Raw genomic sequence first — 25,827 nt, forward strand, 5'->3', positions numbered from 1 at the left:
AACTCCTTGACTTATGATTTAACTTTTTTTTGAGGTGTTTGAGAATTTGGAGGATCCAAAAATCATCCTGGGGAACTTCGATGTTCATCACTACAACTGGAGGATGCACGCAACGAATGTAAGAGGACCTCGCTGAACATTTTTTCGAATCGTTGGAGCTATCGTCCTGAATTGTAAGATACCGACAACTTCTGTCGAAGCCGTAGTAGTTCAGACATTGACATTTCCACAGCCATCCTTGACTTGGCAGGTAAACGGGGTGGAACAAAGTAGTCGATCTACACGGAGTGACCGATTTCCATCATCAAAAAACCGTCGCTGCAATTCACCCGTAGAACAAAGAGAATCTTCGACAAAGCTGACTGGGATTTCTGCAGTTGGACTGGTTTCCTGGAATTCATCAACGAAAGCCAGTCCTCTGTGGATCTATAGAGACATTTCAACACGCTGAATGAAAAGAATGAGGAGACATTTTAACACGCTGAATTCCATAGCCCTGTCCTGCAAACGAATGGCACGACCTACAGTGACCCAATCGACACCGTGAACATGCTATGGGAATATTTCGCTGAACTATATTCAATTTCGGGATACGAATCTGAGTTTAAACAGTGGACATAGAATCACTTTATCGATTCGTAGTTCCGAACGACCGGGTTTGAAAATCATTCAGCACCTGTGTTCCACCAAAATGGAATCCACTGGTCCCGATTGCAACGGTTATAAAATTGCAGTTATCTCCGTAAAGTCAAACCACTCTCCTCGACATTTTTCATGACCTCTGGTTAAAGCACGACTTCCAAGCGGAATAGAATTATAGTATTGTGATCTCCATCTCCAAAATCGGCCAGAACAGCTGCTTCGTGTTGTGCTCCCGTGACCGAGTGATTAGCGTCAAACCAAACATGCCGGGGTTCGGGTTCGATTCCCGTTCTGGTCGGAGGAATTTTTCGCCAGAGAATTTTTTTACGACTTGCACTGTGGTCACGCGTATTCTAAAGCTTGTCACTCAGAATGCATTCAATGCGTGTTATTTGGTATAGAAATCTCAACTAAATACTAACAAAAAAAAACGCAAGTAATACTACGTGGACACGGCGAAGTTCCTCTAGAAACGTTAGTGCTTTTAAAGAAGAAGAAGCTGCTTCGTGAAATGATACCTCCCATTATCCTTCACCTCCTATACACCAAAAACCCTGAAGATGATGGTTAACCGACGGTTTAACCGAAAATAGAAAGTTAGACCACCGACAATTTGCTTTCCAACTGAGCATGGGACAAATACGTATTTCGCATCCCTTGGAAAGGTAGTAGCTGAAGACAGAAAAAAAATCAACAGCACGGAGAGATGGTAGCCCTGGATTTGGAGAACGCGTACAACCAAACTTGAATTCCACTTGTTTTGACAACAGTGGCAGACGAAAAAACTTTGTGAAAAACTTTACGACAAACTGGACCATCGAGATAAGAGTTGAGAACCAGTTCCAGGCATCTCCAGGAAGAAATTGGAGTACCTCACGAGCCCGTCTTAGCCGTCACCGTCGCCGTGGTAGCGATGAACAGACTGTTCTGAGTACTATCGAAGTGAGTATTCATATTCAGGTATGCGGAAAGCATCCTTTTGGTAGTGGTAGAGAACACGCACAGAACATCAAGCATAAAGATTCAGGCAGCTACCAATGCTATCGGTAAATGGGCTGCCGAACTAGTATTCCGACTTTTGGCACAAAATCTGGTCTGCAATAACAAACATCAAGGTTGCAAAATTCGAGAGTCAAAATTTACAACGATCGCATCACCACCGTAGAACGTTGAAAATTCTGGGAGTGGTGGTCGACTGCAATCTAAACATGTAGCACCATTTCGACGGGACGAAGAAGAGCCATTTGACCGTTAGACAACCATCTCCAAACCTTACCGGAGTAATAACTCATGGGTGGTCAAAGCTATAATTAAAAGCCGCCTCACCTACGGTATCGAATTGACATGTCTGGCAAGAGATAAACTCCTAAAACCTGTATCTCCTGTTCACAACAATGAACTGCGGATTATCTCTACTCTGCCACCATCACCACTAGCAGCCTCGGTGTGCGCTAAAGTAGGGGAAAGCTGCAACAGTCTCAAGCGAGCTTCCTCGCTAAAACCAGCGAAGGTGAGGAGACGCACCTGACTGTCTTAACGAACGAAATAACACACTCCAAATTCCCATCGCTTTGGTTCAGGGTGTCGGCGGTCCGAGTGGAAAATAGCATCAGGAACAACTTCCGAGCTGGAGTTGGTTTAGGGGTCTCCAGCAAGAAACTCGCCAACATCTGTCAGGTGTTCTCGGCTTAACTGCTACTAATAAAATCTGCTACGGTTTGATGAACATGCTACTACGATCCATGTTCATCAAACCGATCTTGATTATTACCGATTCGGCTAGCGCCATCGATGCGGTCAGCGTGGCTGGATCTGGGCACCCATAGATACAAACTGTCAGGAGGAATCTGTTGCTCATGAGGATCCTTGGATATAGCGGCGAAACCAGCAATGAAGCGTTTTCTTGGAATCGGTCACTTTGGACAGCTTCTAACCCGTAAATAGCCGTTGGACGACCTCAAATTATAGATCCAGAAGTTTTTGGGCGTTATGGTCCCCAGAAAACGAGGCTGTACCTCCGGAAAATCAAAGGCTCCATAACGATAAGGGAGCAGCGAACCCTGTCCAGACTAAGAGCCGATCAATGCAAAATATCACACAAATTCAATCGGGAATCCTTTCATACCTTTCACACTTTGGAGGAAAACATCGTTTGAATTTGTCTGAAAAACGAGACCCTCCTAGAATGAATCCAGCCAATTTTTTATGCCCTGTTCTGGAGTTAAGCGTATTCCACTCAAAGCGTTCTGCATCGATCGAAACAAACGGTAGTCGAAATGGGCCAATTCTGGGCTATAAGGTAGGTGAAACAGAATTTTCCATCCACTATCTTCCAAATAGTTTTTAACTCGAATGTCAACATGAGGCCGAGCGTTGTCATGATGGAATATTATCGACCCATATCTAGTCGCATAATCTGAACAATAACTCGCTTTCAATGGATCAATTATTGTCTGTAGAAGTCCCCATTGGTCGTTTGACCCGGTTTTGGTAGGGCATAGTATATCCCACCAAATACAGAGCGTAACTTTGGCACCGTAGATATTCGGCTACAGCGTTGATGTCCTGGTTGGCCGGGCTTTTCAAACGATCTTTCGTGTTCAGGATTGTCGTCCCCCGTAACGATTCGATGCAAAAAATGCGTTTTGCCGTTAAGGCGTCGTGGACAAATTACGTAACGCTAAAAATGAGGTTTACACAAAAGTAACTACTCCTTCGTTTAATACAACAGTTCCTGTCGTTACATTTCACTACTTGCAAAAGGTCTGGGGATGTCCTTACGTGACGAGCAAACCACTCGGCTTAATATCGTACTAATTCCGCTTCGTTGATTTGGGAGTTTTTCGGACATAATATATTCTGCTTTGACGGGATATCCATCGATCGCTAAGTTATTCCACAAATCAGTTAACGATTCCCATGCATACTAAAAATGTTTCGTTTCCAATTCCATGTCCTTTGTTTTAAGTTTTTCATCCAAGTGAGATCCCTTGTGATCACGAAGAAGTATTTAACCTACCAGAAAAAAGGGACAATCCGACTTTCAACTCAGTTGAATGCATTGCGTGCTGGAGAATTTGTAGCATCTATTATTACATCAAGATTCAATTGATTAAAATGATAGATCGAAAATATCTATGACCCTTTGAAAACGAGGGTTCTCGTTTGGTCCTCCAACCACATTAATTATGGCTACTGGCTTGATTATTCTTTGGTACCGAATAATCTCGAATTCAGGCAGCTCACACACACTTTGAAAATCGAGCCCATGAGAAAATGCGTTCGAAGAACAGTGCCTTCCTGAACAAACTACAACGTATATTGAAACATTGCATTGAACTACTTCAGCATGATCGAGGTGCCCTGGCTTTATTTTGCATCCTGCGATAACAGACGGAATAAGCTTATGTTTTCCAGACATGACAAAATCATGATTCGGTAGATTAACGCGATATTCGAGATGCATTAAGCGGTGCCTGCTTACTGGCCATTACAACACGTGCTTTATCATCTTGGCTCTGAAAACACACCTTTTTCGGTCTCAGAATCGAAGTTAGGGGCCCGTGAATTTATCCAGGAATAAAAATTGAATTTCGTTATGTAACGATTGGTACCATCAGCTCCCGAGTTTTCCACGAGGAAACAGGAGTACCTCAAGGTTCTGTTCTTACCGTCACCCTCTTCCTCGTCGCCATGAATAGTCTGTTCCAGGTCCTGCCTGGGGGAGTCTTCGTGTTTGTCTACGCGGACGACATTCTTTTGGTGGCAGTGGGTGACAGGTACCATTGTCATCGGGCAGTGGGCGGGCATTGTCATCGGGCAGACTTTCAGCGCAGAAGAGCGGCCATATGACGATATGCAGCGACAGACATCAGGGTAAAGTGACGTGTTTGGTTGGAGCCAACCTCCCAAAAACTCTGGCACCAATATAAAACAAGGCACTACGGACTATCTCCGGCCTGCTGCCATCAACACCCGCTGCCCTTGTCTGCGCTGAAATTGAAGAACCTCTTTTCGATTTAATCATAGACTTGACGATCGTAGCCAGGACTACCAGTTTTTTGTCGAAAACCAACGGTAGGGGGAGACCCGCCTGACCGTCCTTAGCACCACGATCCTGCAGCGGGTGGCGAACTCCTACCTCCCCCCGGTGGCAAAACAATCCTGGTTTGGTGCGAACGACTGGAGGTTCCCAACTGTTCTCATCGAACACGGTATCAGGAATAACTTCCAAGCCGGGGCGAGCTCGACCGGTCTGCTAGAATATCTCAAGGCCATCATAGCAGAAAAATACCGTCTCCGCGAGATCAGATATTCGGATGGTTCAAAAGGACCATCAGGGTTTAGATGTGGGGTAAGCCATAGTAATAATAGTCTAATTTTCAGCAAGAAATTCGATGACATCTGCTAGGTGGCCGGCATCATTAATGCAACCCCAATTTCATCTTCAAAGCCGTTGTTGGTCGTCTCCGATTCGACGAGCGAAAGGTGGTTAGCAAAGACAGGACAGTTTCTCAGAAAAATCAAGGGCTCGACTGTCAGGCTCAACGACGAGAAAAGAATGAGAGAACAACGAATCCTGGTTCACATGGATTCAACAGAGGACCTTCCGGATTCATATTCATACACCTGGTAGATGTCGGCGAAAAATTATATTCTGTTAGCATTGACAGAACACCATCAAAGTGTTAATTCGACAACATTCAGTATTACTACACACTACGCAACAACAGCATTTACAGAAAGAACAAACACACGACTTACCGTCGCTCAGTACCACTTCGGGTTGGCTAGCCTTGGGAACTTGTTTCATTTCTATTTTGAGCACTTGAGGTTCAACGGCTGAAAATTAAGATATTATGAGTCGAGATCAAGTGTAATTAGGTCAGAGGGCAAAATAATACCAGTGTCTTCTGGCTCTGACTGGCTCGGAGGACTAACGGTTTGGTTCTTAGTTTTCTCAGAAATCTGGAGAGAGCTTAGTGCTTCAGATTCTGAAAAATCTGTGTCAGTAGTATCTGGAAATAAAAAAAAATTGAGTAATGCTCTTCAGTCACACACTTACCAATACTAACAATCTCCTTGTCGTTTTTTTTCAACTGTTTTTTTGTACTCATTTAACTCATCGTCAGTAACGGAATCGAACGGATTTTTCGCATATGGTGCCTTATACACTGTGGCATTATGTTGATAGCCGCGTTGAATGATGCCTTTCGACGCTGCCCCCATGAGAACAACATGATCCCCAGTCGCAGATACATTCGCATCTTTCAGTCGATTCGCTTCATCCCAAGATACACCTTCTAAAATATGCGACTGTGGACCGGCAGAAATTTTGTCAGACCGACGATAGTCTTTAATCTGCACCATGGGACTAGTGTTAGAGTTGAGAATTTATTTACTTATGATCGTGTTTACCTGCTGCTGAATTCGTTTGAATTCTTTCGGATTTGTATTGGGCGGTACGAATTGTAAAGCACCATCTATTTTGACTGGAGTCGACGAATGCGTTGGCGAGGCTTCCGCTACCCACTACCGGAGAAAGAAAAAAATAGAAACAATTTGTTAGCGACAAATACAACGTTTAGATACTATGCGTATAGTGATATTCGCCATGTATTTTTGCAATATGATAACAAGCGGGATATATCCTGCTTTAAGTTAGTGATTAGTACATTTTTTAGAGCATTTCACGAGAAAAATGAGTATCCCAATATAAATTACAATGAAAATTATGGAGTGTTCGTTTTTTTGCGTCGAAAATATTTGTCGCTTTTTTTCTTTCATCGGTAGAGGTTAACGTACTGTTGAACCTGTTTGCTAACAATAATTGAATTGTTCTATCTAAGTTATATATTTCTTCAGACGTTCACTTACTCACTTTCTTAATAGCAACAAAAAACGAATTAGTGATATTATTTTTTAAGAAACGCAAACAAAATTGGTATTTTTTAATTCAGTTTTTTTCAAGAGCTGGATTTTTAAAGATATTTCAGACCCATAGTCTCGTAAAAAATTATGCACTCATATAATTCTAAAGGTCCTTCACGATATTATAATATAAAAAAGTGACTGAGTATAATGATAAGTTTATTGCAAATCGATCCAGATTACACATTTTTTAATCTATATATTGAAATTTCTATATTTGTCTGATACAATCATCATATGAATAGTAAATATTGGGTTAATCGACATGCTATTCAATACAATACTATTGACTATTTTGAACACGCCAGTTGAAAATATATTAGAGCGTTGTAAGTGTATACTAAGCGACATCTGCATGTGAACTTTTTACTGAATAATCTTGATTATACATGACAAAAAATAAACAAACACTTCACTCCCATAATTCTCGTTTTTGTTTTCATTTATCATCTTTCTCATCGATACTTACAATTAGTTGATTGGACTGATCTTTTCATGACTTTTGCTTTTGGGTAAGCAATCGAAAATTTTCTCAAAATATCTCAGTGAAAATGTTTTTCTTAATACTCGTTGTGCATCTTCCGCTTCCACTTTATATTGAGTAAATACAATAGTTTTGAATACATACATTACGGAGGTATAATTTATTATGAAGTTCAAGATGGAAATCCTACGAGAACGCACTTTGCTCAAGCGTTTCCTTCACACAGTTTGCATTTATTCATTTCACAATATCATAAACTAATGTAACAATAATGTTTTCGTTCGAAGACATAAAAATCGCAGAGAATAGGAATGTTTAGTGTAGGTTTTCGAATCATCGTTCAAACGAATACAATTCAAAATTTCAGAATATGCAAACCATTGAAAAATATCATGCATTCAAAATGTTTTTTGAAGTATTGATTCGAAGAGAAGTGGTTCACTTACTGTAGCATAGGCAAAACGAATAAACAAAGACAACGATTGCATTTACGTTGTCTAACCCAAAGTTCTTAACAAGCTTCTGCAAATACGTTACACTACTGCAATTGTTATATGCTTCAAACCATCAATGAGTAATTCTGCCCGTCATTTTTTTCAAACGTATAATATGCATAAATGTGTTATGTAGCAAAGGAAAACAGTTAATTATCTTCAAATTTTATAATCTCTACCTTCGTTATCTTCCTCGGATCTGGTGTGCCTGTTTCCAATACTTCTACTTTTTGGTAGACGTTTGGTGAGTTCAGCCATCTTGAACGATCTCCACCCTTCCGAAAGTCACCTTTTTTCCAGATCCTGTCCAGTTATGAAAATGAAATTAAATTTTCTGAACCAATTCATTGACTAGAAACTCACCCCTGCCTGAACAATTCTTCTTCTTCGATCAGATATCCTAGGGATGAAACTGCCGGAGGAACTTCAACATCATTCTTCGGCTTTGGTAGATCATTTTTAACCAAAGGATTTCTATAAATATAACCAGTCCTGAAACCAGCATTATCCAACATTCGCATAAGAGCTTCAAACTCTGCACCGCCTACCCTCCATTTCGGCACCTGTAGTTATATTTAAGAATTTTTGAACAAATTATTATCAACTATAGAAGAAACGCGTTCAAACATACTTGAGACCGTTCCTTGTTATCAGCAGACACAGTGGTAGATGGAAAACCTTCTGGTGGTTTTCGAGAAGCGTCATAAATGGCCTTTCGTGTCTCTTCAGGGATCAAAATGAGGTTGTCCAAACCTACCGGCAGTAGTTTTAATTGTGCTTCACATGCAGCGACTATATGTGTAACAGCATAAAAAGCTTCTTCGACGGTTTCACCGCCGCAAATTGCACCATGGTTCGATAAAAATAATATCTTCGATACTGGTCCTAGACTTCTTAACAGCTTGTCCTTCTCTTCTGGCTCATACAATGCTACGGAAATGTATAATTTAGCAACCAAAAATTTCTAAACATAAATGAAGCATACCTCCTGTATATGTGTGAGCAGATATTTCGCCTAGCAGTGCGCTATCTCTAGTGAGTGGCAACAAACCTTGCTTTAAGGCTGAAATTGCGAAGACTGAATTACAACCGACGTATATTGCACATCTGATGTCGGGTCTGGCGGCATGAATCACGGAATGCAAAGTGAATACTAAAATAAGAAAAAGTTTGCTGAAAACGCAATTCCATACCGCAAATGAGAAACATACGACATGCATTTACGCCGAAATTGGTCGTCCCTTGTTCAACTATATTTCCTTGCATGTTTACTTTATTCAGTGAAGAAGCTGTTATTTCGTGGTTGAGAACACCATAAGGATTAACCAGGAAAAGCTCCTGGTCAGCATTCAAACGAGCTGTAATATGACTGCCAAGACCCTGGGCCCAACCGTACAAGTCCATCAGTCTGAAAGCGGCAGCAAGCTTGCAACGAAGAATTTTTTCACCCTTCTCGTATCCCATGGCTTCCATGCCTCGAATGTCGTTTATTGGCACCACACAGTTGGAGCTTTTGAATACGCTGCCAATGCGGGCAGCTGGCATTCCCATAATGTCTGATAATTGTTGCAAAATATTTGAGGATCCTCCCTCGCGTATTTGACCGTCAACAATTCGTTCCAACTCCTCACGAAACAAACGTGAATTCATAATGGCCTCCACTCGTTTACGACGCTCCATCTCGCGCATATCGGCTTCGATATCTGCTGGGCGAGTTTTGTTACATTCATCTTCCTCTATGATAGTGTCTATTCCATTTAAATGCTGAGCTGTCTCGATATCTGCCATTTCACCCGCTTAGCTGAAATTGAAGCATGAAATCGTTGATTGCATTATACGCGTTTATGAAAGGATAAATACATTCTAACAATCCGAATATCAGTTCTTTCATTTCTATTGCAAGAAATGAGCTAATACAATATTCAATTAAACTTAATTGGTTCTTGCCGCAAAAAACTGATTGTTCCGAAAGGGATGGAAAAGTGTTAAATTGCGATTTATTACGTTGAAAATATGTGTCATCAAATGCCTTCGCCGTTTTTATATAGTTTTCCTATCATTTTTTCTGCTCTGTATTTGGTAAGACCAGCGTAGTGAGTGTGTTATGAATATGAAAAACTATTAAAAAGTAATCATAGAATTATTGTCTAGTAGTGAGCCATAAACGCTTCAAACATTCTCTCTGTTCATTCGTAACCTAAACCTCACCTGAGTAAGATCCTAGAGGCGAATGAACTGCAAAATTTAAAGTACCGTCGATAGGGGTGAGAATGGGTCAAAACGGAGGAAGTTACTATTAGTAGTATCTTGACTAATATTGCGAATATTTTTGAAAGTTGTGCACCGTTTTGTAGGAGACATATTTTTACAACTTCCAATGCATAATACTTAACTGTAGTACAAATAAATATTGTTTAATATTTCATCAAAGTTTGATGTGTAAGTACACATCAGTAAAGACATCAAACTTTGATAAATTATTAAACAATAACTATCTGTACTACAGTTGAGTACAAGGTGGCCAAACAATTTCAGATCTTTTTCCCGTATGAATATACGAAATTCCAGAATCTCAAAAACAAAAATTTGTAATATTGTGTTATTAGTTAAAAATTGATTTCTGAAACCCGAATTGCGAAAATATTTTTACATTATTGTTTCCAAGTTCGACATGTGACAAAACATTTGACGGTGTGTTTCTCAGCAACAGATTTTGGGTTGGATGTAGGGTTCAGCAGATACGAACCCCACCTCTACTTACTCAGAATTGAGAAAGGTTCATGTCCCGGATACCTTCTAACGGGTATTTCAATAGGGACCCTACAAAAGTAGACCGATAGGGACAGCAAACGACGCCATATTTTTTCCCGATCTCTTGACTAAAGAGTCTTCAGCAAGGTTTGCCATTTCATAATGGAAAGATATGCGATCCAACAACGAGTCGAGATTATGAAAATTTACTACCCAAATTTGGAGTCAATGGCCTCAACTTTAAGAGCGCTACGTCCAATTTATGGTCGTCATAACCGTCCTGCCAGATCAACAATTGAGCGTTTAGTGGAAAAATTTAAATCCACAGGCACAGTACAATATGTTCCCGTGCCAGTGAGACAAAGAAGTGCCCGTCGTGTCGAGGATGTTGCTGCCACTAGCGTATTAATTGAGGACGACCCGAATCAGTCTCTCACACGTCGTTGTGACGAATTTTGCGAAAGATCTTGGTCTACATCCTTACAAAATCAAATTAACCCAAGAACTGAAGCCGTTTGACCACCAGAAGCGTCGTATGATCATGAATTGGGCTGATCAACAATTTGAAAGTGATCCGGATTTTCATCGAAAAATCATCTTTAGCGATGAGGCTCATTTCTGACTGAATGGCTTCGTTAATAAACGTTATTGGTCAAGCAGTACACCATTGCATCCCGAAAAAAATACGGTTTGCTGCGGTTTATGGTCCAGCGGCGTCATTGGGCCGTACTTCTTCCGTGTTGATCAAGACTGGCACGTTACTGTGAATGGGAATCGCTACCGCTCAATGATAACCGAATATTTTTAGCCCGAATTGGATGATATGGACTTGGACAATATGTGGTTTCAACAGAAATCGAGTTCCACACATAATGACATCAAATGAACTTTCACATGAATAAAGAATTTCATTGATATCCAAAACCGTTTTTGTTTTACCCTTTTTTTTATTTTATTTACTTTACTTCGTCTTAGACAGATCTCACAGACTGACAAATCTTATAAACTACCTAATATTCTTAATTCTACGTTTGAAGACACATTTGGACATATTAAAATCGAAGTGACATCCAACTTCGTTAAATGCATGAAAGCAGCTGTTCAAGGGACAGTTCTGCCCGTACGACGTTCTATGTGGCCGTATCGCCAATAGTTGTCTTCCACGGAGCTGTCTGGTGGGAAATCGAAGACAAACGAACGTTGACTTTTCGTCCTACTTGCAGACAGAGTTTCCAAGTCGATGAGCACACAGCGAGCCTCGTAATCAGAAAGAAGAGTGGGATCATTCCATGGCAGTTGCCTCAAGGCATATCGGATAAAACAGCGTTGCACTTTTTCAGTTCTGATGATGTGCGTTGTACGATAGGGAACCCACACGCATGCTGCGTTTTCAGAGAAACTTCGTACATGCCGTTATCAGCACACCATGAAATCAATTCTTTCGCGTCGGCTTGCAGAGCACAGCAGTCCAGAATGGAAGTGATTTTTCTAAATATTGTTAAGTCATCAGCGTACAAAAGCTTACCAGACTTCAGCCAGCTGGCGAGATCATTGACGAAGAGAATGAATATCAACGGCCTAAGAACACTGCCTTGTGGAACGCCGGATGTGTCAATTATGAGCGGACGAATAGCATTGAAAAGCTTCCCGTAGACGAGTTCTTCAAAAACTTCAGCGATGCAGCATAGTATCGAAATTCCTCGGTAGTTGCTAATAGCGTGAACACTACCAGACTTGTGGATTGGAAGTTTGCAGTTTGCGCAGTCTACAAACCCAGACATTAGTTTTTCAGTCAACGTGGTCAGCCAGTTTGGCCAGAATCTGAGAATGGCGCATTGGATAGCAGAGAACCGAATTCTGCAATATCTCAAGGGAATTAGGTCCATGAAGCTAACCTACTCTAAAGAATCAGATGAAAGATTTGTTGGCTTCAGTGGCGCTGATTGGGGAAATGACCCCGTCGACCACTCGTCGAATTATCACCGGATACGTCTTCAAGCAAGCAAGTGGTTCGCTTTCGTGAAGCTGCCGGAGACACGCTACAGATGCGCTGTCTACCATGCAGGCGAAATATATATCATTTTGCTCGCGTAAAACTGGAGCAGAATATCATCAAGTTAGACTACATCGAAATGAAGAAGCAAACTGCTGACGACAATAAGGCGACACCGGTTCACAGAAGAAGTTGCATGTTGTGTTGCATGATCGCAAACTGGAGTTAAGCTCGATTGTTGACACAACGTAAACATCTCAAAAGAGCGCGTGAAAAATTTCTTACATGAACATTTACATATAAATGACTTCAAACAAGACGAGTGGGCTGCTTTTGTTTATGGTCGATCAAAAATGGAAAGGTGAAACAATTTCACAACAAAGTATTCTATTCCGTTTCGTTTTTTGTTTTTAAGAGGCATTGAAGATTTTATTTTGTTTTATTTCGCCCCTACAGCAAAATATAAAAATCAATGAATGCAATATATAAACCTAAAAGTATTTCTAAAAATTATGATGACAAAAATTAAAATGAAAAAAAAAAATGACAAAAATTAATTAATAAAAATGACAAGTTTCCTGTGTTTACAATCATCTGTAAATCAGTCATCTATTATATACTAAATGGCGCTAATGTTCCTAAGTACGATGCCGAGTAACACGTCATGAATGTATGGTAGAATTTCGATTATCCGCGAAATAGTCTGTCAAGATCACCGCAAATAACGAAAATCGTGGATAGCGCAAAAAAAGACTAAAAACGAGGTGCAAACACGAAAAAAAAATCAACAGTGGCCAGATAATGTAGAAGCCACGACCAAAATAAAAGAGCATGCCTACCACTCACTGACAAATTTCGGGAAGGCCTATAGAAACTCGATGTCGCGAATCATCCGCACTAGGATTGGGCGATCTCGGATCATAGAAGATCGATATTTTCCATTCCGAAACCGATTTTTTGGAACTATCTTTTGTACTCGAGAAAATCGATTTTTTTTTGCTTTCGATCTTCTCGATCTCTTTGTAGATTTGTTTTTCAGTATACATCGACTTTTTATCTCACCAAAGGCCATCTAACTTTTTTTTTAAACATAATGTCAACATTTGGATTGCTTCTTCTACGATTTACTTCTGTACAAATGCTGACAAAAACAGAACTAGCGGCAGCTATTGAGGGGATGAACTGTAACCAATTGCGCATAGGATGCTTTTTCAATTAATTAATTTAATAAAACGACTACCTGACGGCACAAGATGAATGCCCTGTGGCTATAGCCATCACGCTAGATACAAAATAAAATGCTTTTGACATTTGACATTCGAATATGAAATTTGTATTCCCTTTTCGAAGAAAAGACGGCTTTCATATAGAACAAGCAGATAAATTTTTCAATTTTCAAATATCGATTTGGTAAAGATCGATTCAGCAAAGATCGATTCTTTAGTACCGATTTAATCAATGGGTCGATCCCTACGCCGTTTGGAAAATCGATTCGATATATTCCCACCAACATTTTACCCTCGCCGGGCAGGTGGCAACTATATTGCCACCAACATTTACGTTAGCCTTTTTACGGGCAGGTGGCAGCTCTATTGCCATCAACATTTTACCCTAGCCGAGCAGTGGAAACTATATTGCACCAACATTTTACGCTAGCCGAGCAACGGCAACTATATTGACATCGATTTTTCTAAAGTTTTTAATTGTTTGGTGTATTTTATCACACGGTCCATTAAAGGGTTAACATGCAAAAAAAGCAATATTCTGAAGAAAGCCTAAATTATGAACGGATCAATATGATGACAGTAAACTCAAGCAATGAGAAATGCAATCTACTGAAAATGCGATTTTTTTGTTCAAAAATAGTGATTTCTAAAACCAGATAAACCATGCTCATCTATCGGACAAACCTTGATCAGAGGTAGAGATGAAACGGATATCCGGCATGTATATGGTACCCGGCCGGATACCGGATATTTGAAAAAAAAATCTTATTAACACAAGATAAATTATAACACAATAGCATATAAACATCATTCACACGTGATTAAAAATAAGGTGAGATTACTGACATATCAAAATGTTTGAAATTGTTTTATTATTAACTCATATAATCAACGCGGAAATGAGCAGTTACTTTCTGAAGATTCGTCTCAAGATATTTTCGAAGATGATTTTGATTTTAATGATTTTTTGTCTGTCTGTTGAGTTCTTCAAATTAGTGAATTTCGATCATAACAATTTTGATTTGTGTTGAAGTAAGTGTACCCCCTCTCAGACTACCATCCCTGAAGACAGTTCTATGTTTGTTCTCAATCTCAATGAAAAAAATTGGTTGCTGATTGCATGTAACTCTTACTCTTACTCGGCCAGTAATCAGATTATCTCAATTCACTCACAAAAATCTATTTATAATACAGGTCGGACTCGATTATCCGGAGTATTGATTTTTTTTTCACTCCGGATAATCGAGTCAAAACAATTTTTTGTCTTTATTTGTTTTTTTTGCATGTATTTTTCGTTTTTTGAAAATAAAGGAGGAATTTGATTTTTGATTCATCCCCTTGAAGTCAGAAAACACCTTTCTCACAAGAAAATAAATAATTTATTCAGATTCTCTCAGGAGGTGATAGACGATCATATTTGATGAAAAAAATCCTTCTACGCATATGTTCGAATTTCAACAAGACAGAGTTACAGAACTTTTTTTTGGTTTCGAACTCTGTTGCTTCAAACTGGCTCTACATTAAAAAGTACCCTACGGAAAACGATTCTGATGCTTTCATTTCAAAGATGAGAAAATTTAGTACAGGATATAGTAGTGGAACAACTAAATTAGTGAATTTTAATAACATTTTGGAAGTAAAACACTTAAAAGTGAATAATTTTTAATATGTTATTATTAATTTCATCCTAAAAATTTATATTGAACTAGATTTTTTCTATCAATTAAAATGAAGTTATTTAACCGCTCCACAATTTGTTCTTTGACGCACAACTTCTATCTTTCTTAATTTGACAGCAATATCGATATAAACAATTCCTGGTGAAAATTCAAGCAAATATTTGAAATATTAAAAAAATATATTTTTCCAAACTGAATATAATCGAGTCCAAAATTGTATATAATCGAATCACATATAATCGAGTCTGTATATAATCGAGTCCGACCTGTACTGTATTCTATTAGTCAAATCATTTCATTTGATACCAGTATTGAGGGGATTGCAAAAAATACATAGTCGACCATTTTCTCATTAGAGATTGTGCATGTGCATGTGTTTTTATCGATCGCGATTCTCATCGTTGTATTAGTGTTTTTCCTCTGCATTTCGAACCTATTTCCGCGTTGAAGTTGTATATTGATGTACCGTTGTTAGAGACATACGATTGTGCATTGACTCGGCGTACCGTTATTGTGCATTTTTTTATTTTCGCTGATTTGTGTTCTTTGTTAGTGAAATAAAACAATAAGACTTTCTATCTTCCACGCCAATTTTTCGTACTGAAGCGACATCTACTGGATATAAAGCCAAGCTATCGCTCTGAAGCTTGAAAGCTCGTGTCTTTACGCTGCCTAATTGTAGGCGCTTCCGAATCTTGATTCCACCGTCAACTAGGGAGACTGTAAATCAGCAGTAACCGTGATCTCTTATCTCGTCTGATTGGTGAACAAAATTGTTCCGTCATTATGACTGCTACATGCCATGCCTGCGCTACCGATATCGCTGACGAATCCATCTTTTGTAACGGCTTCTGCAAGGCGGAATTTCACCTAAAATGTGTGAATCTCACCTCAGCGTTCTATAATGAGATGAAAAAGAACACGCAACTTTTCTGGATGTGCAAATCCTGTAGCAAATTGATGGATGACATCCGCTTCTGCAATACAATTCGTGGCGCTCATGAGGCCGGATATCAAAATGCGCTAAGCGCTCATAATGAGATCGCCCAGAAGATCAAATCGGAAATTCTGAACGAGCTGAAAAGCGAACTACGCATGAATTTTACCGCCCTGATCAACTCCAATTCACTTACACCGAAATCGTCAACACGCCCTGCGTACACTGCTGGATCGATATGCAGTCGACGTCTGTTTCCAGAACGCCAGCAAAATGATCTGATGCATGGAACTGCATCCTCATTATCTCCATCGTTTGATAACTTCGCTGCACCTGCTCCCAAGCAGAACGCGCTTGCTGCTCATTCTTGCCATCTCAGTCGTTCTGGCCCTGTGGTTGTGGACGATGACAGGGTCTTCCAAGCATTTATTCCAGGCAAGTATTCGTGTTGTTCGAGCCCTTCATCGCCTGATATTGTTCCAACTTGCAGTGCAACTCAATTTTCACCAGTCTCACCTCATCAATCACCTCTGGTTAATCAAACACTGGGACGCATGGAAAACAGTACTATGGAAGCCCTATTGCCCCCCGCCGTAGTCGAGTCTCTACCGCCAGCATTCAACAGTCGTCCCGGCCCTACGTGTGGGAGTGGTACTAGGGTCTTCCAGCTCGACATCAAAGGCAAGTACGATGGTCCTATGTACTCGATGACTCCTGATTTGCCCATCGCTTGCAGCCTCCTGTCACCTATCAGCAATCGTCCTGGTATGGCCACCACAAGTCATCAATTTCCCATCGCTTGCAGCCTCCTGTCACCTATCAGCAATCGTCCTGGTATGGCCACCACAAGTCATCAATTTCGTGGCCATCGAAATTCTGGAGTATCCATCTACTACCAGAATGTAAGAGGATTGCGGACTAAGATTGAAGACTTTTTTACTTCCGTTACTGCTTCGCCATATGACGTACTCGTGTTAATTGAAACCTGGCTTGATGATGTTATACCTTCTAACATGCTGTTTAGCAGCGATTATTCTGTTTATCGGGGGGACCGCACTGCGTTGACGAGCACTAAGAAGCGTTCAGGCGGTGTCCTCATTGCTGTGAAGGATACCATCCCGTCCAGACTAATTCCGATTAACGTAGACAGCATTGAGCACGTATGGGTGTCGTTAAGCATGTCACAATGTAAGCTTGTCATTGGTGCCGTGTATATTCCTCCAGATAAGGCGTCGGATGTGCAGTTGTCTAATCTCCATATCGACTGTATGGAATCAGTAGTCTCACACTCCGGGCATGATTCGGTTGCTGTATTCGATGACTACAACAGACCTGGACTGCGATGGATTCGAAACGATAATTCTAGATGTTGCGTGGATCTCACAATATCATCTATTACTCAATCCAACTCTGTTCTGCTTGACGGCATGAGCTCCAATAACATGTGGCAGATGAACTGCCTGAAAAACCACTCCGGGAATACGCTTGATCTGATATTTGTCAATGAGGAGATAACTAACTACTTGACTATTGATGAAATTGACAATCCTCTTGTTCCAACCGACATCCACCATCCACCTTTCTCATGTACAATCGAAATTGACAAGCCTTTACTAGAGCTCAATGACCATGAATTTGACGTCGAAGCACTTAACATCAAGAAAGCTGATTTCAACAGATTGGGCCAATATTTATCGTCAGTGGACTGGTCGCCAATGATCCAGTGTGTAAATCTGGATGATGCTGTCGAGAAGTTCACTCTCATACTTCAACGCGCTTCCATCTTATTCGTTCCACATCTACGTCCCCCGCAGAAACCACCTTGGCCAAACGCTGAGCTTCGACGTAGGAATAAACGCTGCAACGCTGCGCATAAGATTTACCGAAGAAATCGTACATCAACGAACAAAGCGTCGTTCCAATTCGCCTGCCGTCAATATAGAAGCCTGAACCGTCAACTCTATCGTAAACATGTGGTCTTTATGGAACGAAATTTGAAACGCAATCCAAAAAGCTTCTGGAATTTTGTGAAATCTAAGCGCAAAGAGTCTACACTACCTTCGGCAATGTATTTGGATGAACGATTGGCTTGCAGCTCTTCGGATAAATGTGAGCTTTTTGCTTCCTACTTCAGTTCGATGTTCAACCCCACCTCTGACAGTGTTGAAGCTGCTCTGGAACTAACTCCTGCTGGGAGCGCTGACGCTGATACACCTGAAGTATCATCAGAAGGGATACGAAAAGCGGTCGAGAAATTAAAAATTTCCTATCAGCCTGGACCTGATGGAATTGCAGCGTGTGTTCTGAAAAAATGCTTCGAACATCTGGAGCAGCCACTCACTCATTTGTACAACTTGTCTCTGAGAACTGCAACCTTCCCGACTCGATGGAAAGCATCGTTCATGTTTCCGGTGCATAAAAAAGGAAGCAAAAACGATGTCCGGTGTTATCGGGGCATCACATCGCTGAGTGCTTGCTCAAAGCTATTTGAAATAATTATGTCGGAACACATGTTTCGTCAGGTGAGACACTACATTTCCCCGAACCAACATGGATTTTTTCCTGGCAGAAGTGTCACTACAAATTTGTGTGAATTCACATCCTTCTGTCTTAGCAAAATTGAAGAGGGCCGACAGATTGACGCCATTTACACCGACCTCAAAGCAGCATTCGACAAGGTTGACCATAGTATACTTCTGGCCAAATTAGCAAAACTTGGTTTCTCTGGAGCCAAATGGCTTCGCTCATATTTCCTCGCTAGAAAACTAGCAGTCAAAATTGGCTCTTGCACCTCAACCTGGTTTGAAAGCAGCTCCGGAGTTCCTCAAGGTAGCAATTTGGGACCGCTACTATTCTCACTGTTCATCAACGATGCCATCGTGTATCTTCGAGCCGACTGTTGCCTGGTATATGCTGATGATCTAAAGCTGTACATTGACGTCAACAGCATTGAAGATTGTCGTAAACTCCAAAAAATTTCTTGATAAATTCGCTGCATGGTGTCGCGTAAACAGGATGCAACTAAGCATACCAAAATGCTCTGTCATAAGCTTCCACCGCAAGATGAACCTCTTGTCGTTCGAATACACTGTCGGGGACGAAGTGTTAAGTCGAGTTCAAACGATTCGAGATCTCGGTGTCTTCCTTGATCCAGCTCTGTCATTTCGGAACCACTACGAAGACATCATAGACAAGGCTCGTCGTCAATTGGGATTTGTGAGCAAATTGAGCAGAGAATTCCGAGATCCTTACACGCTGAGATCCTTGTATTCGTGCTTGGTTCGGCCGTTTCTAGAAACCGCTTTATTAATATGGGACCCTTATCGTAGCACTATGGCTGCTCGCATCGAATCAATTCAGGGAAGGTTCGTCAGATTCGCCCTACGTCTCCTGCCATGGAATGATCCGCTGAATTTGCCACCGTACGAACATCGATGTCAGTTGATAGGGTTGGAAACGCTGAAGCAAAGGCGGAAACGGGCTAAGGCAATATTCATCGCTCGACTTCTTGTCGCCGAAATTGATGCTCCAAACGTACTTGCGCAAATCGCCATCAATGTTCCTGGTTATACTCTCCGTCTGTTACGGACAGCTGAGGCTTATCGCGGATCGAGTTACAGATCCATAAGATAAGCAATATTTGAGATTATATTTAGAAAAGACCTCCAAGCGAGGTATAGAAACGTTTAGAAAGGACCAATGTAAGGCAATTAAAAGATGTAAGAGCTCAAGTGTTTTGTTAGGCTAGAAAACGCTTGTAGTTCGAAATTATTGCCGGTCATAAATTCAGAATGGACGAATATTTAAATAGCGTCCGGTAAACAATTTAATGCATGCATCATTTAGGATGCATTTTTATTACCCTTTTCCATCCCTAGCTGCGCTCAGCCAGATACACCAGCAGGGTGTAATAAAATAAAAGGATGTTATTTAGAGCGAAGGATGGAAAGGGGAAATCCAAGAATAAGATAGGCGCACCGACGAGGTGCTATAAACTTAAGGTATTTTCTTAGGGTAGTGCAGCCGTCTCAGACTGCACGTAACCATACGCTAGAAGAAGGGACAAGGAAGGTAGATGATCTAAACGAAACCGATATGTTATCGGTTTTCAAGAGAGAGAGAGGAGATGTTCCTCGTCAATCTTAGTTTAAGGAACCATGTATATATTGTGAAACTTTTGAATAAATTTTTTTAGTATTGTAACAGAACTCACGCGAAAGCGTTAAAATTTTTCTTTCAATAGAGAAATTTTTCATGGTGGCTCCAGAGAGGAGCAGTGAAGATTTCCAAAGTGGAAAAAAGTGAAACTCGCGAACTCTTCTCGACAGTGGATGCGAGAAGTGATAATTCGCGAAAATTTATCGGCAGTGGATGCCAACAGTGTTAATCGCGAATAAAAAGTCTTTTTCAAAGTTAATTCGCGAACTCTTCAAATAGCAGTGGATGCCAAAAGTGAAACTCTTCTCGGCAGTGGATGCGAGAAGTGATAATTCGCGAAAATTTATCGGCAGTGGATGCCAACAGTGTTAATCGCGAATAAAAAGTCTTTTTCAAAGTTAATTCATGAAACTCTTCTCGGCAGTGGATGCGAGAAGTGATAATTCGCGAAAATTTATCGGCAGTGGATGCCAACAGTGTTAATCGCGAATAAAAAGTCTTTTTCAAAGTTAACTCGCGAACTCTTCTCAGCAGTGGATGCGAGAAGTGATAATTCGCGAAAATTTATCGGCAGTGGATGCCAACAGTGTTAATCGCGAATAAAAAGTCTTTTTCAAAGATAATTTGCGAACTCTTCAATCGGCAGTGGATGCCAAAAGTGTTTCTTTCAACCGAAATAAACATTGTGAATTGATTAAGAAACCGGCAGTGGATGCCAAAAGTGTTCCTTTCAAACGGAGACAAATATAAGTGAATTAACCAGCAAAAACCTTAAGCAGCAGTAGACGCAGCAGCACCAGCAGTAGCACCACCAGAGGTGACAACAACATCCGAGCCAGAAGGCCTCCCAGGACAAGGAGAGAATCGCCCAAGCACCAACACGGAAAGACGGAGATAGGACCGGATCAACAAAAAAGGTGTGATTTTTCCATTTTAGTTTAGTCATGTCTTATCAATTCATTAGGAATAAGAATGGCAATTGCCGCTTGTGCAATGAGCCTGATTCTAGGGACGATTTAGTCGCGTGCGATGAATGTGACCGATGGTTCCATTTGACATGCGCAGGCCTAAATAAAAAACCTAAACAAACAGAAAGATGGATATGCCCCAAATGCAAGACCATAGAGAACGAATTGTTAAGACTTCAAAAAACACAACCAACACCAATAGAAGAGATGATGAATATCCATAGAGAATCTATGCGGGCTCTAGTAGAAACTCTTAAAATTAAGAACGAGGGTAGAGAAGAAACCCCTGATTCAAATAGACTGTTACACCGGCAATCTCTCTTAGACCTCCCCTATTTTGATGGGTCATATAAGATATGGCCTAGATTTAAAATAACGTTCGAAGAAACTACCCTTCAAGGAAACTTTTCCGATTTAGAAAATATAAATCGTTTACAGAAATATCTCAAAGGAGACGCGCTGAAATTAGTGAGCGCTCTTTTAATCGATAAAGCTAATGTTCCAAAAATAATGGAAAAACTAAATCTACGGTTCGGAAATCCCGAAACCATTTATTCGAATTTATTGAAGGAAATGCTAAATGCGAGGAATCCACATTTTGGATCACCCCAAACAATGATTGATTTTGTAACATCGCTTGATTGTTTCGTGACAAATATAAAAATACTAAAACACGATGAATATCTCAATGATCCTAGATTGATTCGTGATTTAGTTTTAAAACTTCCAAACGACTTGCATCATCAATGGATCAAGTTTGTAGCTGATACAAAGAAAACAAGAGATATAATTGATCCATTTATACCGACGCTAGAGGACCTTTATAATTGGTTAAAACCTCAAGAAGAGTTGGCCACGATGCTACAGTCGGAGAGGAAAGAAAAACCTCATAAGAGCGGATATTTGAATACACATGCTGTAAAGGAACAAAAATATAGGCCGAAGCGCCTACCAAAGTGTTTCGCATGCCGAAACGAGCATAAGACATCAGAATGTTCAATTTTTAAAAATATGAACGTTCAACAAAGGAGTGATTTTATTTTTAAACACAGGCTATGTTTAGCATGTTGTAATTATACAAACCACATGGCAAAAGATTGCAGGATCGCAAAGCCTTGTGGAATCGATGGGTGCAAACTTAGACACCACGCATTACTGCATAGAGCAACTCAGAGAGATGCTAACCTTAATAATACAGAAAGCGTTAATTGTCATGTAAATAAAGAGAACAAAATACTGTATCAAATCCTTCCAGTTACATTGGGCTGCGGAAAAAAGGAAATTAAAACTTTCGCATTTTTAGACCCTGGGTCATCAGTAAGTTTGATTCACGCTGATATTAAAAATAAACTTGGAACACAAGGGCGTAACAACCCCTTAACGCTGGTTTGGACTAATGGCGAAACTCAGCAAGAACTAGATAGTGAAGAAATTTCCCTAAGTATACAAGGATGCAATAATCAACGTTATAACATACATAATTTGAGGACTGTGTCGGAATTATCTCTTCCCTCACAGTCAATGAATATTCATGAATTACGACGAGAATACAATCACTTAGAAGATATAACTCTCGAAGGATATGAAAATGCTATGCCAAAAATACTGTTAGGTTTACCGCATTCGTTTTTGATAAGCGGTAGGGAGACGCGATCAGGTAAATTTAATGAACCAGTCGCACAGAACACTAAACTCGGATGGGTTTTGTTCGGGCAAACTAACGAACATAAAAAATTGAAAGGACACGTGCTGATGAACGACGAAATTGATTCATCAGATTATTTCAATAAAATGATGGAAAATTATTTTAGCCTAGAAGATTTCGGGATAAAAGTACCTGTAAAAACCTTGATGTCTAACGATGAAAAAAGATCGATTGATATCATGAATTCCACTTTGAAATATGAAGAAGGAAGTTATGAAATTGGGCTGCTTTGGAAACAGGAGGATGTACAATTTCCGCATAGCTATCAATCAGCCATGAACAGACTACGTGGTCAAGAATCAAAAATGCGTAAAAATCAATGTCTACGTAAATGGTATGTTGAGAAAATAAAGGAATATGAAACCAAGGGATACGCTAGAAAACTCACTCCCACAGAACAGCAGCAACGTGATCCAAAAATATTTTACTTACCGCACTTTACAGTTGTGAACCTAAATAAACAGCCCATAAAGCCACGGCTTGTTTTTGATGCCGCTGCTAAGGTTAAGGGAGAGTCCCTAAACACGAATTTATTACAAGGCCCGGATGCAACGACGTCGCTATTTGGAGTGTTAATACGATTTAGAGAAGGAAAATTTGCGATAACTGGAGACATCAAAGAAATGTTTCATCAAGTTAAAATAAGAAAGGAAGATCAAAATGCCCAAAGGTTTTTATTTAGGGAAAACTTTGACGAAGATCCCGACGTGTATGTGATGCAAGTGATGACCTTTGGAGCTACCTGCTCGCCCGCATGCGCACAGTTTGTTAAAAACACAAATGCTGAGAAATTCAGAGAAAGTCATCTTCAGGCAGTAGAGGCCATTCAAAACAACCATTACGTGGATGACTACCTAGATAGTTTCGACGATTTAGAAAATGCCTCAAAAATTGTGAACGAAGTTATTACCATTCACAAATATGGGCACTTCAATATCAGAAATTTTATATCCAACAGTAATGAGCTATTGGGACAAATCCCGGAAGAAAATAGAACGGAAGTTAAAGAAGACTTATTAGGAAAATTTGAGGAATCATATGAAAAAGTACTCGGAGTGTATTGGGATACAAAAAAGGATTTTATTCGCTACAAGGTGGATATTCCTGTTACACAGGAGTTTACGAAACGAAAACTGCTTTCACAAAGCATGAGTGTTTACGATCCACTTGGTTTATTATCACATATAACAATTCAATCTCGAATTCTAATGCAGGAGCTCTGGAAAAGTGGAATAACATGGGATGAACAATTAAACCCAGCACTAAAGAAAAAATGGGAGAACTGGCACACAAAACTGGAAGAAGCAAGAGCAATAAGAATACCACGTTCATATGCCAATTCTTCTCACCCAAAAGAACGAGAACTACATGTCTTCGTTGATGCATCTGAGAATGCTTATGCAGCAGCAGTATACTTAAGGAGTGTATATGAGTCACACATTGATGTCAATATCGTGGCTGCCAAGGCAAGAGTCGCACCAACTAAAATGCTTTCCATACCACGACTCGAATTACAAGCCGCTGTATTAGGAAGCAGATTGGCTAAGACAGTAAAAAACGAGCTACGTCTATCAATAGATAGAGTAGTATTTTGGTCAGATTCCAAAACTGTATTAGCATGGATTCGTTCAGAACCACGCAAGTACAAACAGTTTGTTGCCTTACGGATAGGAGAAATATTAGAAACCACATACGTAAACCAGTGGAAATGGGTGAATAGTAGGAATAATCCAGCGGATGAAGCTACGAAATTATCAAATAGTAATTCAATCTGGTTTACAGGCCCACAGTTCTTATATGATAATGAAGAAAACTGGCCAAATGAAGTTCAGAGAAGCGACACTGACGAAGAATTAAGACCACTGCACACTATTCAATCGAAAGAGTTTAGTGGTCTGAAAAGCATTCACATAAATTGGTGTTCGGATTTTGTGAGATTGAAGCGTTCTGTTGCAATTGCATTCAAATATATCGATTGGCTGAAATCAAAATGCAGGAACCAAAGCTTCAATAAAAATATTGACAAGGAGGACCTGGATTATGCTGAGCTCGTTTTAATATATAAGGCTCAATGGGAGTCATATCCCAAAGAAATGGAACTCTTACAAAATAAAATGAAAATTCATAAGGGAAGTGAAATTCGAGCACTTAGCCCGGAAATTTGCACGGATGGAATAATGAGATCAAAGGGACGTATTGAGAACGCTAACTGTTTACCAACTTCAGCCAGAACACCTATCATTCTGTCCTACAAGCATTATGTGAGCACTTTGATATTACGTCATTATCACGAAAAATATCGACATAAAAACCTGGAGACTGCCATAGCGGCAGTGCGACAAAAATTCTGGATAACAAACATCAGAGTTGCTATTAAGACAGTTAGAAGGAAGTGCCAATTTTGTAAAAATATGTCTGCGGAGCCAATTCCTCCAATGATGGCAGCCCTACCACGTTCTAGAACTACACCATATTGTAAGCCATTCACGTATACAGGCACAGATTATTTCGGCCCTTATGGCGTGTCTATTGGAAGACGCACTGAAAAACGTTGGGGATGTTTGTTTACTTGTATGACAACAAGAGCAGTACATCTCGAATTAGCACAAGATATGAGCTCAGACTCTTTTATTATATGTTTCCGAAATTTACAATATCGTAGAGGTAAAGTGCAAGAGTTGTTCAGCGACAATGGAACTAATTTCATTGGAGCAAGAAACGAATTTGAGAAAATTCTTAGAAGGCTATCAGACGACGGAGTCAAATGGCATTTTAATCCTCCCGCTTCACCGCATTTCGGTGGAGTATGGGAAAGAATGGTGAGAGAAGTTAAAAGCCTTTTACCTCAAAAACAAGAAA

The 25,827-nt window shown here is 40.2% G+C and overlaps 1 protein-coding gene across 7 annotated transcripts in view; it reads right to left on the bottom strand.

The window, feature by feature from the left end:
• LOC129780334 (protein hu-li tai shao) overlaps positions 1–25,827 on the bottom strand; it is a 78,750-nt gene that overhangs the window by 45,684 nt on the left and 7,239 nt on the right. For all 7 annotated transcript variants that reach the window (XM_055788484.1, XM_055788477.1, XM_055788479.1 and 4 more), the window contains 9 exons: positions 8,763–9,352; positions 8,537–8,704; positions 8,183–8,481; positions 7,915–8,114; positions 7,731–7,854; positions 6,061–6,174; positions 5,718–6,003; positions 5,547–5,660; positions 5,407–5,484 (listed from right to left, as the gene is read on the bottom strand). In XM_055788484.1, coding sequence (XP_055644459.1) covers positions 5,407–5,484; positions 5,547–5,660; positions 5,718–6,003; positions 6,061–6,174; positions 7,731–7,854; positions 7,915–8,114; positions 8,183–8,481; positions 8,537–8,704; positions 8,763–9,339 — 1,960 coding nt within the window. In that variant the 5' untranslated portion in view covers positions 9,340–9,352. The remainder of the gene's footprint in view (positions 1–5,406; positions 5,485–5,546; positions 5,661–5,717; positions 6,004–6,060; positions 6,175–7,730; positions 7,855–7,914; positions 8,115–8,182; positions 8,482–8,536; positions 8,705–8,762; positions 9,353–25,827) is intronic.

Source organism: Toxorhynchites rutilus, chromosome 3 (genome assembly GCF_029784135.1).
Source record: "Toxorhynchites rutilus septentrionalis strain SRP chromosome 3, ASM2978413v1, whole genome shotgun sequence".
Taxonomy (NCBI): domain Eukaryota; kingdom Metazoa; phylum Arthropoda; class Insecta; order Diptera; family Culicidae; genus Toxorhynchites; species Toxorhynchites rutilus.